Here is a 20,317-nt window from a genome sequence, read left to right on the forward strand (position 1 = left end):
TCAAAAACACATATGTAGTGCCATAATGCATGTGGGTTAGGCTATACGTGACTATATTGGCAAAAAATTAGCAAAGAGTAAATTTACTTAAACTGTAAATGATCACTGAATGACCATGTACTTTGAGAACAAGGAAGACTGAATGCAAACTACCCACCAGCTGCTCCTCTTCCTTATGCTCCCCCAGCACATATACACAGCCATCCAATTTACGGGCCTATGACTGTTTCCCATTGATTCCAGGCTATAATACAGACTCCCTAATACTCTCCTAGCCGTTGTGTCTGACAGCTCGTCCCCTGCTCGGGCTCCACCGTGGGCCATTCATAAATCAAGCACTTCTTTCATTTTGTCTCACAAGGCAAGGAGAAAAACCTCATTACGATCTGTTCACCGAGAACAAAACAGAGCAAAAACCTCCCCCCGCCTCCCAAAATAGGAGTGAAAACGGTCTGTCGTTTTGGCCGAGACTCCTCTCCATATCCATTCACCTCCTTTCCTCCTCCTTTCCTTCCCCTCTGTTTCATTATTTTGTTACTGACGAGTGCAGCTTATTTCCAGTGTAGAGGTTCTCATAAATCATCAGGCTATTCTTTCCCCCACAGGAGTCACTTCATCCTTTAAATATCCCTGCAGTGCTCTGTTTCTACATTAATCACTTAACCTAAAGCTCCGCTGTTCTCCGCTCCCTCACAGTCATCACTGCCAGTGAGAGGACAGCCCACTCGTGCTGGAGGAACAGCAGACACCTTGACCTGAGCTCGCAGAGAACATTGTTATAATCGGACTCTACCTGTGTCTTGTGTTACTTCATTTATATGGAAATTAAAAGATAACATCTTCAAATTTTGCTTACTTACTAGAAAGCATCATCATAGTTTTTTGGAGATGGTACCTTGACAAAACCACGTTATTTGAGACATGTACAGTTATAGTCCCATGGTTTTTAGACATATAGCATACCATTTGTTTGAATATTCTGTAACAATGTAAAATAATATATATATATACTGTATATATATATCTGTAGTATATATGAAGAGTTCAGATGCAAAAGCCTCTAAGTGCCATCTGAAATGTACTTCTAAAATGATCATTTTTATCAGGCTCCCATATTTATGTTCAGTTATTTAACTTTAATTGCATAGAAAAGGCCCTATACATTTCCATTAGCGTAAAATGACTGAACCTAAACATAGGAGCCTGATAAAAATGTTAATTTTAAATGAAAATTTCAGACGGCACTTAGAGACTTTTGCATCTGAACTCTTCATATATATATATATATATATATATAGTCAAATTTCATTAATAATTAAAAACCTTGATAATGATGATTAGCAAAATAATCTGGTTCTGTTACCGTAGTGAGGTATGATGGCCCAGGCCATGGCAGAGGCATAAATCTCTCCAATCATCCAGAACATGCAGAGCCAGCTCAGATGCTCTCCACGCTTCTCTCTTGCCAACACCTCAGCAAAGTATGAGAAGACAATGGGCACCGCTCCACCAATCCTGAAGGACAAGACAAGGAAGAATAAAGTTCAGTGTGTCCAAAAGCTCAGCAAATTATGACAGCTGTTTCTTTTTTATGTACTTTCCTTTATAGCGTAATTAAAACATGTGGATCTGTGCATCTGTTTAAGTTGTGTTTAAGCGTGTCATTTAAAGCATGTATTTTCTGTTAATAAAACTTGCTACCATCACCAAACGGAATTGCAAAAATAATTTCAATATGATTTTCCAAACGATCTGCCACTGGTTAAAAAAACAGCTCAAGAAAGTTTTGATAATGCTACACTTATCAGAAGAATCAACATAGAAAGGTCTTATACCACACATTATGCAGACAAAAAAAATATTTTAAGACTGAAAAATTACAAATTAAAAAAAGTGAAAACTGCTTAAAAATAAAAAGACTTAATTGCTAAAAAGAAAATGTTTTTCTGCTTGAGGACAATGAAGAACATTCCTCGCTTATGTCAACTGTATCAAATAGAAAACACTCTATTGGTGTAAAGTAATCGGCTAGATGTAATTAAAACACTACTCTGTGTCCATAAAAAAACTAAATGAGTCTAGTCTGTGAGATTAATTAGTCCTGGGTGTCTTCTTCAGATCAATATTCAAATAAAAAACATTGTAATTTCCAATCAAAGCATTTAAAAGAATCAAAGATTATTACTTTTTTTCTGTTAAGTAAACTATTGCTCAAAAGTTTTTAGTTTTTTTTTAAATAATTTTTTTTTTTTTAGTAAGGATGCATTAAATTGATCATAGATTACAGTAAATATTTTTAAATTGTTAAAAAAATTGTTACTTCAAAATATTATTTTTAAACTTTCTATTCGCCTTTAGTGTTGATTTACTGAAGAAGATTTCCTGCCGTAATGTTTCACTGTCGATTGCTCTGTTGCAAAATTAAAATAAATTGAAAAGTTATTAAGAAGATAGAGCGAGTGCAGATCCCTTACTTGAAAGTGATCTTTCACGAACATTAAGAAATCTTACTGTGCATGATACCGTTCATCACTACAACCATATGAACATTTTAATTAGCAACAACATTCTATGAAATGCCTAATAGGGGAAGCCGAATGTGTTCAAAGATTCACAATAACTCCATCATCAGAGAGAGGTTCTTTAGCCGTGGAGCCACAGACAGTCTCTGCCAGAATGGAGAATCAGAGAGTCAAGAATGCAGCACTGCAGAGGCTATTGATCCAGCCAGATGTAACGTATTGTCTGTCTGAAAAAGACTATTATCTAAAGAATAGGAGAGACATTCTCATTTTAGAGGAGGGTTGATAAAAGATGCCCATTGTATAGTTCCTCATTACACCAACTGAGAATGCTTTCCAGAAACCCATGACAAAATTCAGGTGGAGACTATATCTAGGTAGTGTGTTAAATGGATAGGTTCCTATGTCAGCTTTCTTACACACAAGAGCAGCAGAGATATTTTTACAGTGTTGCGTGAGGGATGTCTTCAATACAAACTTCAGAAGAATCACCATAGGATGTATGTGCTCAAAAAAACATGAATTGAATATATATATATATATATATATATATATGTGACCCTGGTCGACAAAACCAGTCATAAGGATACATTTTTCGAAATTGAAATTTATACATCATCTGAATAAGCTGAAAGCTGAATAAATACGCTTTCCATTGATGTATGGTTTGTTGTGGTAGGACAATATTTGGCCGAGATACAACTAGTTTAAAATCGCCCTTAAAGTTGTCCAAATGAAGTTCTTAGCAATGCATATTAGTAATCAAAGATAAAATTTTGATATAGCTACAGTAGGAAATTTACAAAATATCTTCATTGAACATGATCTTTACTTAATATCCTAATGATTTTTGGCATAAAGGAAAAATATAATAATTTTGACCCATACAATGTATATTTGGCTATTGCTACAAATATACCCCAGCGACTTAAGACTGTTTAATATATATATATAAATATATATATATTTGTATATAGAGCAGCTGTATATAGCCATCTTCAAGAATTGGCTAAAAGCACATCTTTATTTGACCCCCTCTAACTCTAGCACTCTCTATTCTAATTCTATTCTTTAAAAAAAAAACTTGTCCCTTTTAGACTTGCACTCTATTCATTTACTAACTGCTTGTTTTCTTTAAAAGTAATAAATAAATAAAATAAATAAATAAAAATAAATAACACTAGCTTTTCGTATTCTATTTGTTTTCTTTTTATTTATTATACAATTAACAAAAGCAAAAAAGGCCTTTACCACTAGCTTACTCTATTCTTTTTCTATTCTATCTGTTTTCTTTTTATTTATTATATAATTAAAAAAAAACCTTGCTATGTGTACTGTGTTAAGCTAACTGAGACTTGTTATAGCACTTGCATATCATTGCTCTTTTGTTGATTTTGATTGCTTCCATTGTCCTCATTTGTAAGTCGCTTTGGATAAAAGCGTCTGCTAAATGAGTAAATAAATGTATATTACACCCACACTATTGTTCAACATTTTAGGGTCTCTGCTGACCAAGGTTGCATATTAAATACAGTAAAAACAGTAATACTGTAACATTTACAATTTTACATTTATTTTATTGTAAAATGTAATTTATTTCTGTTTATGGCACTGCTGAATTTTCAACAGTCACATCATCCATTTTTCTTAATATACTGATTGACGCTCAAGAAACATTTCTTATTATGATCAATGTTAAAGGGGTCATATGATGCGATTTCAAGTTTTCCTTTCTCTTTGGAGGGTTACAAGCTGTTTGTGCATAGATAAGATCCCTAAAGTTGCAAAGACTAAAGTCTCAAAACCAAAGAGATATTCTTTATCAAAGTTAAGACTCTGCCTCGCCCCCTAAAGCGGCTCGTTCAAACACGCCCCCACATCGTGACGTCAAGATGTGGAAATATTTGCATAATGCAGCCCAACTGTTCACGCAAAGAAAAAGGCGTGGTTTTAGTAACCGCAAAACGCTGTGTGTTTCTAGGTGAAAGCAAACACACTTTATTTGACCTTCCGAAAGTAGATGCATTTAGGAATCATTAAGATTACTTACAACAGAACAGCAATGCATTTTATGGACGACCGTTTCGTGAACCTAGGAGAGGAGGTAATTCTGACTTTGCTATGACAATCTGGCGCTTCTGAATCAGCGACTGGATATTTTGTAATTTGTTTAAGTATTTACTATTGACTGTTTAAATGCGGAATTTTGCGCGTCGTGTGAGTGTGTAAATGTGTGTGTGTGTGTGTGTGTGTGAGAGAGAGAAACGGTCACACAATCGCAGCTTGTGTGCAAACACATATGAGCTTCGTCACTGTGTCTGTCACGCGACTCTGTTCTCCTCTCGGGCTTGAACTAATGGTAAAACTAAGGACATTATTTACTGTCTTTCTTTACTTTAATTCTGAAAGCTGAAGCTGGTGATTCTGGAAAGGGGCGTTACATTTCCGACGCGGCTTGCGGTGTTCGGCCAATCACAATGCACTATGCCAGTTGGCCAATCAGAGCAGACTGCACTTGTCGGAAGGAGGGAGTTTGTAGAAATAGAAGCGTTTGAGAGAGGCGGGGCATAGAGGACCTACAATAATGTACAGTATTTGAAAAATAATGTGTTTTTTGAAAAATAAAACGTCAACATATTCTGTTACACCAAATACACAAAATAACGATCTTTAAAAAAGCATCATATGACCCCTTTAAAACAGTTACGCTGCTTAATATTTTTGTAAAACCATGAACCATGAAAACCATTTCTTTCAGGATTCTTTGATGAATAGAAAGTTTAAAAGAACAACATTTTTAGAAATCTTTTGAAACACTGTCTTAACTGTCACTATTGATCAATTTAATGCATCTTTACTGAATAAAAGTATTCATTCCTTTCAACAAAAGTCTTACTGACCCCAAACATTTAAACAGTAGTCTACATGTTTATATATTTCTTTGTATTACAAAACCTAAAGTCTCTGTCAAGATCCACGTTTTGGACAAATTTCATATCTTGAAGATGTACCACAGATTGTGTAGTGCAGTAAACAAACTCACCCGAAGCCAGCTATCATGCGACAGAGCAGGAAGAAGCCATAGCCCTGCACAAAAGACGACAGGAAGGCGAAGAAGCCATTCATGGACATGCAAATGAGCAGACACTGCCTTCTGCCCACCTTGTCAGCCATGCCACCCCAGAAGAAGGCCCCTACCATCATCCCCAAATACACAATGCTGCCTGTAGTAAATCAGAGGAGACGGGGGAAAAAACTAAGTGAAACAGTGAGAACAAGCACCTCAGGCAGAGAAACACACAGACTGACGCAGTCATATTCAGGAGAGTTTGTTTTTGTCTTCATTCTTGTTTGGCGGCTGATTTATATATATACTGGTTTATATGCAGCTGCTTTTCAGAACAAGAACACCATTAAACTTTCAGTTGACTGATGTTTTCACCTGAGGACTTTCTTTGTTGTTTTCTGGAAATGCACGAGACTTTCCGTGATGATGCTATGAGCAAGGGAGTTTGTGTGCGGTAAAAATGTTCATTACATAAGTAGCCCAAAGGAAAAACAAATAGCTAACTATTAAAAATGTATCAGATTTTAGTGATCTCAGAATTCTATATAGAAGACCTCATCACAGGATTTAACTGAAAAAGAACTTCAACTATTGTGCATTGTTCTAAGATGACTTACAGAATTAGGATACTGCAGATGGTACACAGATAAAAAGAAAAAACATCCTGAAAGTTCCTAAATGACTACTTTGATGAAAAATGGGTGAATTTAGAGGTAAAATAAAATAAAATATAATATAATAAAATAATGCTATTCATATAGCAGACTGATTTTTCTGCAAATAATCATCTATTTAATATACAATTGGAAAAAAGGAAAAAGCTTGGTTCATTTGAAGTAAATAAATAAATTCAGACACAAACAGTTAAGGTCAAAAGTTTACAACCCCTATCAGAATCTGTAAAATGTTAACTATTTTACCAAAATAAGAGGGATCACACAAAATACATGTTATTGTTTATTTAGTACTGACTTGAATAAGATATTTCACATAAAAGATGTGTACATATAGTCCACAAGAGAAAATAATAGTTGAATTTATAAAAATGACCCCGTTCAAAAGTTTACATTCCCTTGATTCTTAATGTCTTCTTACCTGAATGATCCACAGCTGTTTTTTTTGTTTAGTGATAGTTATTCATGAATGCCTTTTTTGTCCTAAACAGTTAAACTGCCTGCTGTTCTTCATAAAAATCCTTCAGGTCCCACAAATTATTAAGTTTTACAGCATTTTTGTGCATTTGAACCCTTTCCAACAATGACTGTATGATTTTGAGATCCATCACACTGAGGACAACTGAGGGACTCATATGCAACTATTACAGAAGGTTCAAATGCTCACCGATGCTCCAGAAGGACAAAAAACATGCATTAAGAGCCGGGGGTGAGATGTGTACATTTTTTCTTATTTTGCCTAAATATCATATTTTTTTCATTTAGTACTGCCCTTCAGAGGCAACAGAAGATAGTAACATGATTCCCAGAAGACAAAATAAGTTGAATTTACCCTGATATTCAAATTCAAAAAGCTTTCACCCCCCATTTAAACATCTTTTATGTGAAATCTCTTATTCAGGTCAGTACTGCATAAACAATGACATGCATTTTGTATGATCCCTCTTATTTTGGTAAAATAATTAACATTATGCAGATTCTGAAAGGGGGGTGTAAACTTTTGACTTCAGCTTTTCAACTCTCTCTCTCTCTCTCACTATTCATATATATATATATAGAGAGAGAGAGAGAGAGAGTAAATAAAGTTATTGAAGAAAAAAAATTATTATGTACAGTATTAAAATACAAAAGTCATGGAAATAGGGAGGAGCTAAAATATTACATAAGACTGAATTTTAGCTGTTTTATCAGACATAGAGAGCATAAAAGACAGAGATGAGGAGAAATTGGTAGACTGATAGTTGTATTTAAAAGAGATGCAGTGACACTTTGTGAATGTGTTGCAATGCACAATACATTTTGGAGATTTGCTGATTTCTCCAAGTGTAAATTCTCAACTGATACAGCAGTTTTCTTTGTGACCAAGCACGTTTGCTGCTGTAGAACCAGCACAGCAATTAATAGTGAGCAGTAAACTGCTTTGCTGGTACAGTAACAAGCCTGCTAAATAGATTCACTTTGGGGTGAGCTACTTTAAGATTTGTGATTATACAATTGCATTTATTTAATGAAGCAGAATGTGCGTATGATAAATGCATGTCTCACTTTCTAATAATACCGCAGACTCATAGAGGCATAAAAGACACATTTGTCTCCAGATGTTCATTACTTGTAATGAAGACTCCTGAGATCATGTCAGGCATTTCACTTTTCAGCAAGATGCTCAGTTAAAAAGGTCATACCAAACATTTCTTCTTATTTTTCCATTTTTAACATCCCAATCCACTGTAACTGGAAAAGATCAACACGTATTACTATTGTGATTACCATTTTAATGTTGTTTTTAAACATCTCAGATTTATGAACTAATTATTTTAACATTTTTAGGTTTGCAAATTTATAGCACTGATGGAGTAGCAAGCATACCTTTTTTGTACTGGATAATGACAATAAAGATTGTCTATTGTCTTTTGTCTTCTACGACAAAAAAGACGACTGTTGCAGAGAAACGCAATGCACAATAACAAAAAGATAATCGATTAATCTGTTGCCTTGCACACCTACAAATATACAACATGAATGTCTTTACAGTTATTAATTATTATATAATAAACATCACAAAGAAAGTGTGCTGTTGTGAGTACCTTTGACGGTGGTCTGATTGCAACATCGCTTTTATAGCTACAGCAGTTCAGTACTTACTTACTTACTTTTTAGAAACAATATTTCAAATTATTTCCAAACGGAGCCAAAGTTGACACATAACAGTCACATGCAAAGGATGTAATTGGTAGGTTGTGTGGTAGCTGGGGAGTCTCAGAACAAACACTTGAGTTGTTTTGTTCATGTTTTGAAGGAATCGGTTGAATGAATGATTCAATGAGTCATAAAGATATTGTCGTCACCTACTGGCATAACAAAGAAACCTACACTGTCAAATTCCTTCCACTAATGCACAGTCTGTATGGAAACTGAAAACACGGCCGAGCACATAGATACAAAAACAATGAATCCATAATTTAAAATACCATTTAGTTCTCCAGTTATTCTTACCTCTCTAAAGTCACACTGTAAAAAATGATGTGATAAATAATATTTTTATATTACTTTAATTCATCAAAATATTTTAACCAACTTCAACGTCAATTTTAAGGTCATATGAGATTCGACTTTTTTTTAAGTCAGTTTAATATAATTTAAGTTGAAATTAGGTTACTTGTAAATCAAAAATAAAAAAAAATTAAACATTTAAGGTAGCAACTAAACTTTTTTTTTTTACAGCGCATAAAATATGACAAAACTGGTGATGGAAATACAACCCGAATTCCGGAAATGTTGGGAGTTTTTTTTTTTTAATTTGAATATAATGGCAACTAAAAGAATTTCAAATCACATGAACCAATATTTTATTAACAATAGAACATAGATAACATGACAAATGTTTAAACTGAGAAATTTCACAATTTTATGCACAAAATGAGTTTATTTCAAATTTGATGCCTACAGGTCTCAAAATAGTGTATGCACCCCCATACCATCAGAAATGCTGGCTTTTGAACTGAACGTAGATAACAAGCTGGAAGGTCTCCCTCCTCTTTAGCCTGGAGGACACGGCGTCCTTGATTTCCAACAAGAATGTCAAATTTGGACTCGTCTGACCATAGAACACTTTTCCACTTTGAAACAGTCCATTTTAAATGAGCCTTGGCTCACAGGACATGACAGTGCTTCTGGACCATTTTCACATATGGCTTCCTTTTTGCATGATACAGCTTTAGTTGGCATCTGCAGATGGCACGGCGGATTGTGCTTACCGACAGTGGTTTCTGGAAGTATTCCTGGGCCCATTTAGTAATGTCAATGACAGAATCATGCCGATGAGTGATGCAGTGTCGTCTGAGGGCCCGAAGACCACGGGCATCCAACAAAGGTCTTCGGCCTTGTCCCTTACGCACAGAGATTTCTCCAGTTTCTCTGAATCTTTTGATGATGTTATGGACTGTAAATGATGAAATTTGCGTTGAGGAATGTTGTTTTTAAAGTATTCCACAATCTTTTTATGCACTCTTTCACAGATTGGAGAGCCTCTGCCCATCTTTACTTCTAAGAGACTCTGGCACTCTAAGACATCCCTTTTATAGCTAATCATGTTACAGACCTGATGTCAGTTAATTTAATTAGTTGCTAGATGTTCTCCCAGCTGAGTCTTTTGAAAATGTCTTGCTTATTCAGCCCTTTGTTGCCCCCGTGCCAACTTTTTTGAGACCTGTAGCAGGTATCAAATTTGAAATGAGCTCATTTAGTGGATAAAAGTGTAAAATGTCTCCATTTAAACATTTGTTATGTTCTCTATACTTGTGAATAAAATATTGGCTCATGTGATTTGAATGTCTTTTAGTTTTCATTTTATTCAAATAAAAAAAAAACAACAACATCCCAACATTTCCGGAATTCGGGTTGTAATATGAGGTGAAAAGAAATTTTTTATTTCAATGCTTCTGCAAGCAAAGGCAAAGTTTTAATAAGAACGCAAGATACTTTGCAAGAGAACCAAAAAATATTGAAATGTTTCTGCCAATTTCATTTCTTTCCAACACCATGTCCACAGGTTACAATAACTATAGTAATCACAGCATTTTGTCAGAAGCTAGTGATTACCATGATTCCTTTTTCTAGTTATTAATAACTAATTCTAACTATTAAGAGTGATTAATATTGCTGTTAACAATAATGTTAGACCAATGAACTATATTGTACCGTGAAAACAGTGATAAACAGTCAATGGCAGAATTTTAATTCTTGTGGAATTAGACCCAGAGGAAAGCACAAGTGCTCATTTATTCAGTGCTTTTAAAAAATGAATCACCCCCAAAAGATGAATAACTCACAAATGAAACAATCAATATTTTTACTACCTGGACTGTTGTTATTTTTCCATTGTCAGCTTGTCTTTAGGATCTGTGCCTTAAAAACCAGCTGAGTGTATAGAGTGTCAAAGCTGAAATGATTATAGCAGTATGATTTATATTCTGTTGCTGAATAGCTGGGCCATAGAATTTAAAAGAGAGTATTAAACAGAGAAACGAAAGAGAATAAAAGGTTTGGGAAAATAGAGTCAGAAAGGCAGGATTATTTTAAGCAAATGTTCTCTTTAAAATCGAGTATATAAATATATTATATATCTCCCTTTCTCTCTCTCGCACACATTGAGAGGCTGTGCAGGTCTTGTAATCTCTGCAGTGGGTGATTTCACTGCAGTTTAGCCAAGCTCAGCGTCTCCTAGTCACCAACGCACAAAAAGAGACAGATAAAGAGAATAATGAGAGAGGGTGGACAGAGAAAGCGAGCGAGAAAAAGGGTTATGATAAGATGTAATAGATAATTCAGCCACAGATTAATGGACGAAGATGGGCTCCTGGATCTAAGCCAAAAGTAATGCAAGATACATAACACGTGTTCACAACACCATACATTACTGTAATTGTGTGATTCAGCAATTTTCCAATGCCTTCTTTCTATAGAATACTAAATGCCCCTTGGGTATACTTCATAGATTTTAATCAGGATGAATAGTCTGATTGTAGTTGGGTAATAAAGTCAATAGACTGTGAAACTACATTGAACTAAATTGTCCTGTACAGGCAGAAACTGATCAAATAATGTCTGCATGCGTGAACATATAACAAATGTCAATTTCCTTCTCTAACTCAGGGGTTTTCAACCCAGGGGGGCGCCAGCACCTGTCAAGGGGGGCGCGAGCATCAATTAATTCAGAGACATTGCCTTGAAGATTTATGAATACGAGCTTTCAATTCTTCAGCCATCCGCTAGGGGGCAATCAGACTACCGCTGTTCGGCGACAGTGAGAATGGTGTAAAATAGGTTGTACAGTATCTATATACTGTACAACACGACATACAGCAGTAGAGTTACTCTGACAGGACACTGCACTTATTCGCGATCGCAAAACTACATTATTTGCACACAAGCCTTGCTGGTTAAATGTTTAATTCGCGCGCTGGTCTGAGGTGCCCTTTTTCTGAGCGCATACACCTGAAGCGCGCGCACTAAAAAGCCTGTCTAACAGCACTTAAATATTCTTTAAGTGACTTTTTTAGCTTGCAAGTATAAATCAATGTGTACTGTTTACTGAATGGAAAAGAGAAGCCTGAACATTCTGCTAAACTTCTCACCATTATATTTCATGAAAGAAAAGCATACAGTACAGTATGTCAGTTTTGAATGACTTGAGGATGAGTAAAAGACTACAGAAAATGAATGTGTGAATTGTGATCAGGTTTAAACATCAGATGTGGAATGTGATACTAACTGTGCCATTTCACTAGTTACACTATGATAGCAAACAGAAAAAGAGTCAACACTTGAATGCTAACTAGGACCTGCAGAAAGTTCATATTCTGCAGCATCTCCGCACTAAATCACCACTGCACCACTATGTCTGCCGGAGAGCAGCCATTACCTGACTCATCGAGATATATTCACTGTTTAACATGACTGAATTACACTGTTGTTAGTCTGCTTGAAACAAGGCATTGTTCTCTGAAAGAAGATTGGAATTAGGAGTTTTTTAAGCAAGGATTAAAGTGATTAAAATGACAGTAAATTATTTTTACTATTATTCTGTCTATTATTCTGTTACAAAAAATAAATAAAAAATTGTATTAAATAAATGCAGCCGTTGTGAGTTTGAAACGATTAAAAAGACATAAAAGCATTTCTAAGTTATTTCTTTTTATCTCTATACAGTGTTCCAATCTTTCCGGCTGAGGAGAAGCAAATTCTTCTGCTGATGACCGTATCTGATCTCAAAAGCCAGTAGCTGTACCGGCAGTCACAGCCGGCCACGTGCGATTATGTCTTAAAAGCCATTGACAGAGTAAGGACAAAGAGAGAGAGGGAGCATGAAAGAGAGGGAAGCAGAGCATGCCACACAATGCCCTCGGGGCTCTCCAGATGAGTGCATAAGTGAAGAAAAAGCAGGATAAAAAAGAAGGATAGAGAGAAAGAGAGATATTCAGACTAGATTAAACTGATAAAACACATAAGAATGTCAATTGATATGAATATCAATGACCCTAAACCAGGTCAATGAGAACGTGTAGACTGTTTAAAGAAGCATCACACACTTGCTCTTGATGATCAAGTAATTTCAAAATATTTTGGTATTGTTGCTTCCTTTTTGTCCAGTATAGTAAACTGTCTGGCCACACTAAATAATAATCTACAACTGAATACAACAGCCAATAATAATGATAAATAAATAAAAATAGGTCATATAAGAAAAAAGAAAAAAATACTACCAAACACTACCATTGAAAAGTTTGGGGTCGGCCATTTTTTTAATGTTTTGGGAAAAAAGGCTCTTTTGCTCAACTTGACCATTTCATTAAAAAGTAAGACAATGATTTTGTGAAATAATATTACAATTTAAAGTTGCTGTTTTCTTTCTAAATATAAATATTTTTTTTTAATGTAAAGGAACATCCTAGAGCGACACGGAGGAGAAGAGCTGTTGAATAAAGTTATGTTTTTAGTTTTCTTCGCACACAAAGTATTCTTGTAGCTTTATAAAACTAAGGTTGAACCACTGATGGCACATGGACTATTTTAAAGATGTCCTTACTACCTTTCTGGGCCTTGACCGTGGTAGGACCCTTGCTGTCTATGGAGGGTCCGGCAGCTCTCTGATTTCATCATAAATATCTTAATTTGTGTTCCTAAGATGAACGAAGGTCTTACAGGTTTGGAATGAGATGAGGGTGAATAATTAATGGTATAATTTTCATTTTTGGGCGAGCTATCCCTTTAAGCCTGGCACTAGCAACACCAAGCTCAAAGATTGAATTCCCAGGGAATGTATAATTTTTTAAATGCAAACTTTTCATACAGTGTGCCACATGTATAAATATACTGTTTATGTACAATAGTTACTTTTGTCATTAAGATCATTCCTGTTATTCTTACCTAGCCATCCAGAGCTCGAGTCAGGCACACACATATCCGTCTCTGCGCTAGGGAGAACGAAGCCCACCACGAAGACCTCCACACCATCAGACATGAGCGCCAAGCCCAGAGTGAAGAACAGCTGCCACTGAAACCTGCCATGTCCACACTCCTGTATGATGAGCTCGTACTGCTGCGCAAGCTCCTCCTCATCCGCCTGCCTCTCTTTCTCCAGCTCTCTCCGGTCCTTTGGGTCGTCCGCCAGCGGCTGTCCCAGAGCCACCTGTCCATCTCTGGCCTTTGCATCTGAGGGGATCCCCTGGTACTCCCCTTCATATATCTCATCCTCGTCATCATGACCCTCAGTGGCGTCACTGGATCCCTCTTCATCATTGGCGTGGTCTCCTGTGTAGTTCTGATCCGGCTGGCTGTAGTAGTCGTCGTCTTCGTCCTGGAAGCGCTGGTAGGCGCGATTGTGGGAGTACTCCTCTGAGGCACGGTCCACAACTTTGTTGACCTTCTTAACAGCTTGTCGTTTGGCCTCCTTAGCAATGTCTCTGGCCCCCTTCACGAGGGAAGATGTGTCTTGTGGAGCTATATCATCCATGATTAGATGGTGGAGGGGAAGAGGTCTGCAGTCACCACAGAAGAAGACCTTTTGCCTTTATGGCTCTCATGAGTCTGGGAAAAACACAGGTTTAAAGTTATATTGTGAGGGCTAAAGTTTACATAGTTCATAACCAATGTAAATCTTTGGAAAAGTCACAAGCACTTAGTGATACTGCCCAAAAATCTATCTACATCTATAAAAAATATAATATATATAAATGATTCTTGATTTAAAAGTACCATGAGAGACTGAAGACTGGAGTAATGACTGCTAAAAAATCAGCACTGCATCACAGGAATAAATTACATTTGAAAAAATCTTCAAATAGAAAAGTTATTTTAAATTGTTTAAAATGTTTACTTTATTAAATAAATGCAGCCTTGGCAAGCATAAGAGACTTCTTTCAAAAACATACAAAAAAACGTAACAACCCCAAACTTCTGAAGGGTACTTTATATCATATCATATTTACATAAAAATGAAAGGCTATATACGTCTCTTGAAAGCCTTTAATGCATGGGTCTGTGTGGAAAAAACACCTAGAAAATCTACTTAGGAAAGTCTTATGCTTCTGCATAATTAAAACTTTGAAAATGATTGTAGATACAGGCAAATACAGTTCCCTTACAATTAACTGTCATCATCAATAATGCTAAAGGCAAGTCAATGTTATCACTGTTTAGATGAAACCAGGCTTTAGAGCGATGGTCGTAATTAAAGTAAGGCACGCTTCATGGGCTTAGAAACAAAGAGGACATGGTTTGATTGAGATATTTCTAGTTTAATTGTAACTATCTGTTTGAGCATCTTTATGCTTTTGTCTGGAACTGTGTTAGCCCACTTATATAATATGTTTTAGAAACAATGTCTTTGTGTGTTATAGAACAGAGATTTGTTACTTTCTAAATTCATTTTTATATATTGGTATATTTTAAACAAACCTTAAATGTAATAGTTTCACGAAGAGCTAAAGTTTATTTAAAATCGATGTACTTAATATTCTGAATGAATTCTGAATAAATTATATATACTAAAATGACTCATACAAATGTTAAAATCAATATAATAATAATTATGCTAAATATTCATGTTACATATACTTTAGCATAAATTCATACTTTTTTCTATGCAAATTGTTGTCATTGTAAAAACGAATTTCTCAGCTGATGACTCATGTAGAGCTCTAATAAGTGCTACAGCACTCAGAAGCTCTCACTGCAGCCCATCAGGGACTGACATCTGAGTCCTAAACTCTGACTAGCATTAGAACCAATGACTACATAGTGCTCATCCCTGATTGCTACCAACCGATTGCTGATAAGCTCTGACCACCGATAACTGCCAACTAAAAACCATCCCTTTGACGAGCAGTGACTATAAAACAGAAGTACTTAACCCCACTCTTTACTCCCCCTGTAAGTTTCAACTAATCTTAAAGACCTTGATTAGCTAAGGTCAACTAAAGCCTGCAGGAGCAGATGCAAGTATTGAGTACCCCAGAAATAATATTACAAAGGGATATGTAATATATAAAATTACCTGCAGCCTAAAAACACATCAATTGAGCTATACACGCATGTATGCAGCAACTAGTATATAATTGGTATATGGTCTAGCTTATTTAAACCGTGTGCCACATTTAAGAATTTGCTGAAACGTCATAATACAGTTATGTAGCCAAGCAAGCTATATGTATGTGGAGTGTCACCTGCTAATTTAAAGACGACGGCACTCAAACAAAACCTGATGATCATGTTCCAAAAAGCATATTAGGCTTCACTGAAATCCAATCGGACCTTTTATATTTGACTTGATTAGTGACCTAGAAAGAATGAAGAGCTAAAACTTTTTCGTTAATTTCCAGAAATAGACTGCAATATATTTTAATGATCATAAACAGAAAGTAAACAAAATTGGCTAATTTAATTGAACCCTTATTTTACATCATATTTCGTATGACTTATGAAACACCATGTAATCATAATCCCTACCATACTGCGAGCCATGTACACCCATGTGAATGAGTCTGAGACTTTACAACAGCTAATGGATCAAAAGAGAGAGCTTGTTTTACTTTCATTGAGTGCTCAGGCTGCGGAGTAATCCATTATTGGCTGACTGAATGGATGTGGACCATGTGTGTGTCTGAGATGTTTGGCAGCCCCAGTGAACTGCATGATTGGCCCCTCGGTGAAGACACAGCACTTCCCCCAATCTACCTGTGTAATGCTGCGGGATCTGACAGGACTGCGCACAAATGATGGACGGTAGAAAGCCGTGCAGATCATCAGCTATAACAGCTATGGATAACACTTTTCCATTTCAAATACAACTGAATTGAAATAATTTTTCCTGATAGCAGTCTGAGATTAATTAATTTCCTAACTGAAAAGCAGCATTCTCAATGTTTTACCGATCTGACTGGGAACAGCTTAACCTGAGTGTACAGTCTAGGTACAATCAGTTGCAAGTTGATTGAAAATAGGCCTCGCACTCTTGATAGCCTCTGTCGAAATGATGTATGGTGTTTCTGTTCTCTACACCTTCTCTGGTGCATTGGGGTCAGGTTCTATATGCAAGAATATTACAGCATATTTGGCAAGCTGGCATGAATATCAATGGTTTTAAGAGGAGAGCTGTAAAATTGCCTGTCGATATGTTAAGATAAGGAGAGGGGGAAAAGTGGAAACAATTCAATGTGACATTTCAGCCTATAAGAACAAAATCAATTTCAATATTTTACACAGTCCAGTGATATTTCTTTCATTTTTGGGGTGTGATATAAGTTTTAGTTCTTTACATATACGTTTTGCTACTATAGATGTTACACTTTTAGCATTTTTTTAAATAGGTATGAGTGTGTTACAGAAGTGATTAAAACAAGAAGTGCTAACAATTTTAAATTTAAACAGTTATTAGTATTTTTTTCAATAAGCACAGACTTAGACGGACATGACAGCTGAAAGAGTGTATGTCCTTTTTTCCCCTTGTTGTCAGACAGTGTGAATAAGCCAGGTTCAATCTCCTAATGGTTTGGAAAGGACATAATCACATTAAAATAAAAAACAAATGACCTCGTCTATAAGAAGGACACTAGGGCATCTTGTGCTAAGAGATTGCTTCAGCACTTGATTATATTATGGAGAAAGAGGAAAGAAGAAACGTGTTGGGGGAGGTTGAATTAGCTGTTTTCTTATGATGTTCTTTCATTCATAGAAAAAAAAAGTTTCTTCTGTTTCATATTTTTTGGTTGTTAAAAAATGTAAAGATTCAACTAGCCCTAAATGACAAACATATAGTATAAACACTTTTTCTAGGGATAAAAATGTTTAAGTTAAACATAGGCATTTATTGTATGGCATGCTGTGATATTTTTCATGCTCTATGTTAATTAGCCTATGTCATAATTCCCTAAAGAGTTTTTGATGATTGTGGCCTTTAATATGATTAACAAAATATGTCCCACACATGTATCTGCTATTAGCTTTGAAAAAGGAAACATAAAAACCATAAGTCTATAACAGTAACAATGCTGGGAACTCACAAACCCTAAAATTCACATGACCTTTTAGCAATATTAAATTATTTTAGACAACTGTGTTCATCTATTTAGGGCAACATTTGGAGGAATATTAAGAAAACCACATTTCTTTTCAACATACGCTGTCAGCACAAGATTTTCTGTCTGACGGTGGGGAAAACTGAACAGATGGAGATGAAAATCCTTCTGAAACCTTACTCTAGTTTCAGTTCATTTTTAATGCTATCTGAATGATATTTGCAAATATTATAAATATATGGCATGGCAGTCTACAGTATTGTATCTGAAAATGTTGACACTCTTGAGTTATAGCAAGGAAAACACACATTTGGAAGAAGCAGTGTAGTCTACATTACAATGTAAATGAATCCCTCTGAACATGTTTAACAGAGTATTCTAATGTAATTGCTCTGTACATACATACATTCATCTTGAATCTGTGAAACATCAGGGTATCATAATATAACGTACTGGCATGCATGCTAAAGAGAAAAAAATAGGCTCGAATTATATGAGGCTCGTCGCTCTCAATCAAGACACGGCCGGCTGCATCACTCTGCAGGTAATTCAGTAAAGCCTATTCTCAATGGGCAGAGCAAACCGTCCCACCAGCATGAGCACTGCTACAGGAGCAGATTCAAATCTTAACATCAGACATGTTCCCAGCAAACTAAAAAAAAAAGCTCAGAAAAACGTCTTGTGGGATTCCAATCTTAAAGGACAAATTAGCATATTTACACAATGTGCACCAAATATAAATGATTTATCTCTGAATTGCCTTAGTGCTTATGCAGCCTAATGAGGCAGAATCATGCAGCGGAACTATATAAAAGCAAAGATAAAAGCCTGGTCAATGCAGCATCGCTGATGAAATTCTGTACAGTCCTCAAGGATACAACCTTGGAACTACTGTAGAGCTGAATGAGTTTAAAGTGCATGACTAAAATGAGAAGCTGGATTGGTCTCCACTTTGACCACAATTGTTTTAATGCATTTTCTTTTATAAAATGACTAAACATGAGCACGTTATAGCCAGATTATCCATAATCAAAAGGAATTTGGGACGTCTGCAATCCAATAAAGCTGAATGAAAATCACCCAAGTGACATGGCTCAACTAGCCTATTAAACCTTATTTGACTCAAACAAAGACTCAAAATGGATTTGGCTGTGTATTTATCTAAGAAAAAAAAGAAAGAAAAAAAACAGTAGGACCTATTCGACATAGAAAGTGGGTCCTGTAGCCTAATACAATAATAAGAAATAAACAAACGAATGAATGAATTCATAGTTATTGATAAACTTAAAATAAAATAAAGAAATATATATATTTGTAAAAAAAAATTATTAGCCTACAATAACCGTGTGACAGGGTTGCAGGTAAAGCTTGATGAATGCGTCAACGCTTCGTGTAAAAACTTGTTGTAGAAAGGATTCAAATTATATTACTTCTTGGGTGCCATACATTTTTGTAATTTCGGTCTCAGTATTTCTGTCTGTGTGTCTGCAGTGCTCGTGCTGCCCGCGCGCTGTGCTCTATTCCAGCTACCGATCAGTCGCTTTCGCTCTTGTCAAAACTGACTCCTGAGTAACGCTCAACACCGGACACACTCCTCTAATAATTCAATAAACGACTCAACAGAATCTATGATAACTAAATGGTCAAATTAACCCCCTTCAAACCACTTTTAGTTCTGTTTTTGGGGTCCTGCATTTCTGAATAAACAACTTTTGTTGCCTGGACAAACAGCTGTCAATCAGTGTAATTTTGATTTCCTGTGCATCTGTCTCCTTTATGCGCTGACAAACTACACAGTGCGGACCAGATGATTTGAACATTTTCTTTATTTCGCAATGTAGCAAAATGTGTTGTTATTAGGCGAGAGTCTTTAAGATTTGACTCACCCTTTAGGGAGCTGAGCAGATGAGATGTCGATGCTGGTTCTCCATTACGAGACGCCTGCCGTTGCTAAAGAATAAACATTTATTTGTGTCGTGAAAATATATGGCAACTAAAGCAAGAGCTGACGGTGTTTAAGCGCTGCAGCTCCGTCTCTGCAGTACTTCAAGAAATTGAAGAGAGAGAGAGAGAGAGAGAGAGAGAGAGAGAGAGAGAGAGAGAGAGTCACTTGCTGTGTGTTGTAATAATGCTATGCGGAGAGACCTGACGGAAACACCGCGGTATGACGTAAAGAAACCCCCTACAAGAGATTTATGACGGCTGTCCTATTGAAAGTCAAATCCGGCATCTCTTTGCCAGATCACGACAAACTAGCGTGATTCAAAGGTGCACTCAGAATATTATGGCAATTAAGAAAGTTTTACGCATAAATAATGAGGTTTTGTTGGTCTTATCATGTGCTATGCATAAGACACTGCTTTTATGAACAACCTCAAGTTTATTTCATGCGGTCGAAAATAGCTATGCATGAAATATGTGTCTGTTGTGAAAAACAACTAAATATTCAGTATTCAATTTTCATAAGCCACCCTTGTTCTT

General features: G+C 35.9%; 1 protein-coding gene across 1 annotated transcript in view; it reads right to left on the reverse strand.

The window, feature by feature from the left end:
- The window catches only part of LOC306871997 (synaptic vesicle glycoprotein 2C-like), a 28,444-nt gene extending 8,461 nt beyond the window's left edge, over window positions 1–19,983 (reverse strand). Inside the window, exons 1-4 of the mRNA XM_079420307.1 lie at window positions 19,723–19,983; window positions 13,689–14,348; window positions 5,566–5,746; window positions 1,364–1,515 (exon numbers count right to left, since the gene is read on the reverse strand). Of these exons, the coding sequence (XP_079276433.1) occupies window positions 1,364–1,515; window positions 5,566–5,746; window positions 13,689–14,274 (919 nt within the window). The 5' untranslated portion in view covers window positions 14,275–14,348; window positions 19,723–19,983. The remainder of the gene's footprint in view (window positions 1–1,363; window positions 1,516–5,565; window positions 5,747–13,688; window positions 14,349–19,722) is intronic.
- Between the last annotated feature and the right edge of the window lie 334 nt (window positions 19,984–20,317).

This window comes from Barbus barbus (assembly GCF_936440315.1).
Source record: "Barbus barbus genome assembly, chromosome: 6".
In the NCBI taxonomy this organism is placed as follows: Eukaryota; Metazoa; Chordata; class Actinopteri; order Cypriniformes; family Cyprinidae; genus Barbus; species Barbus barbus.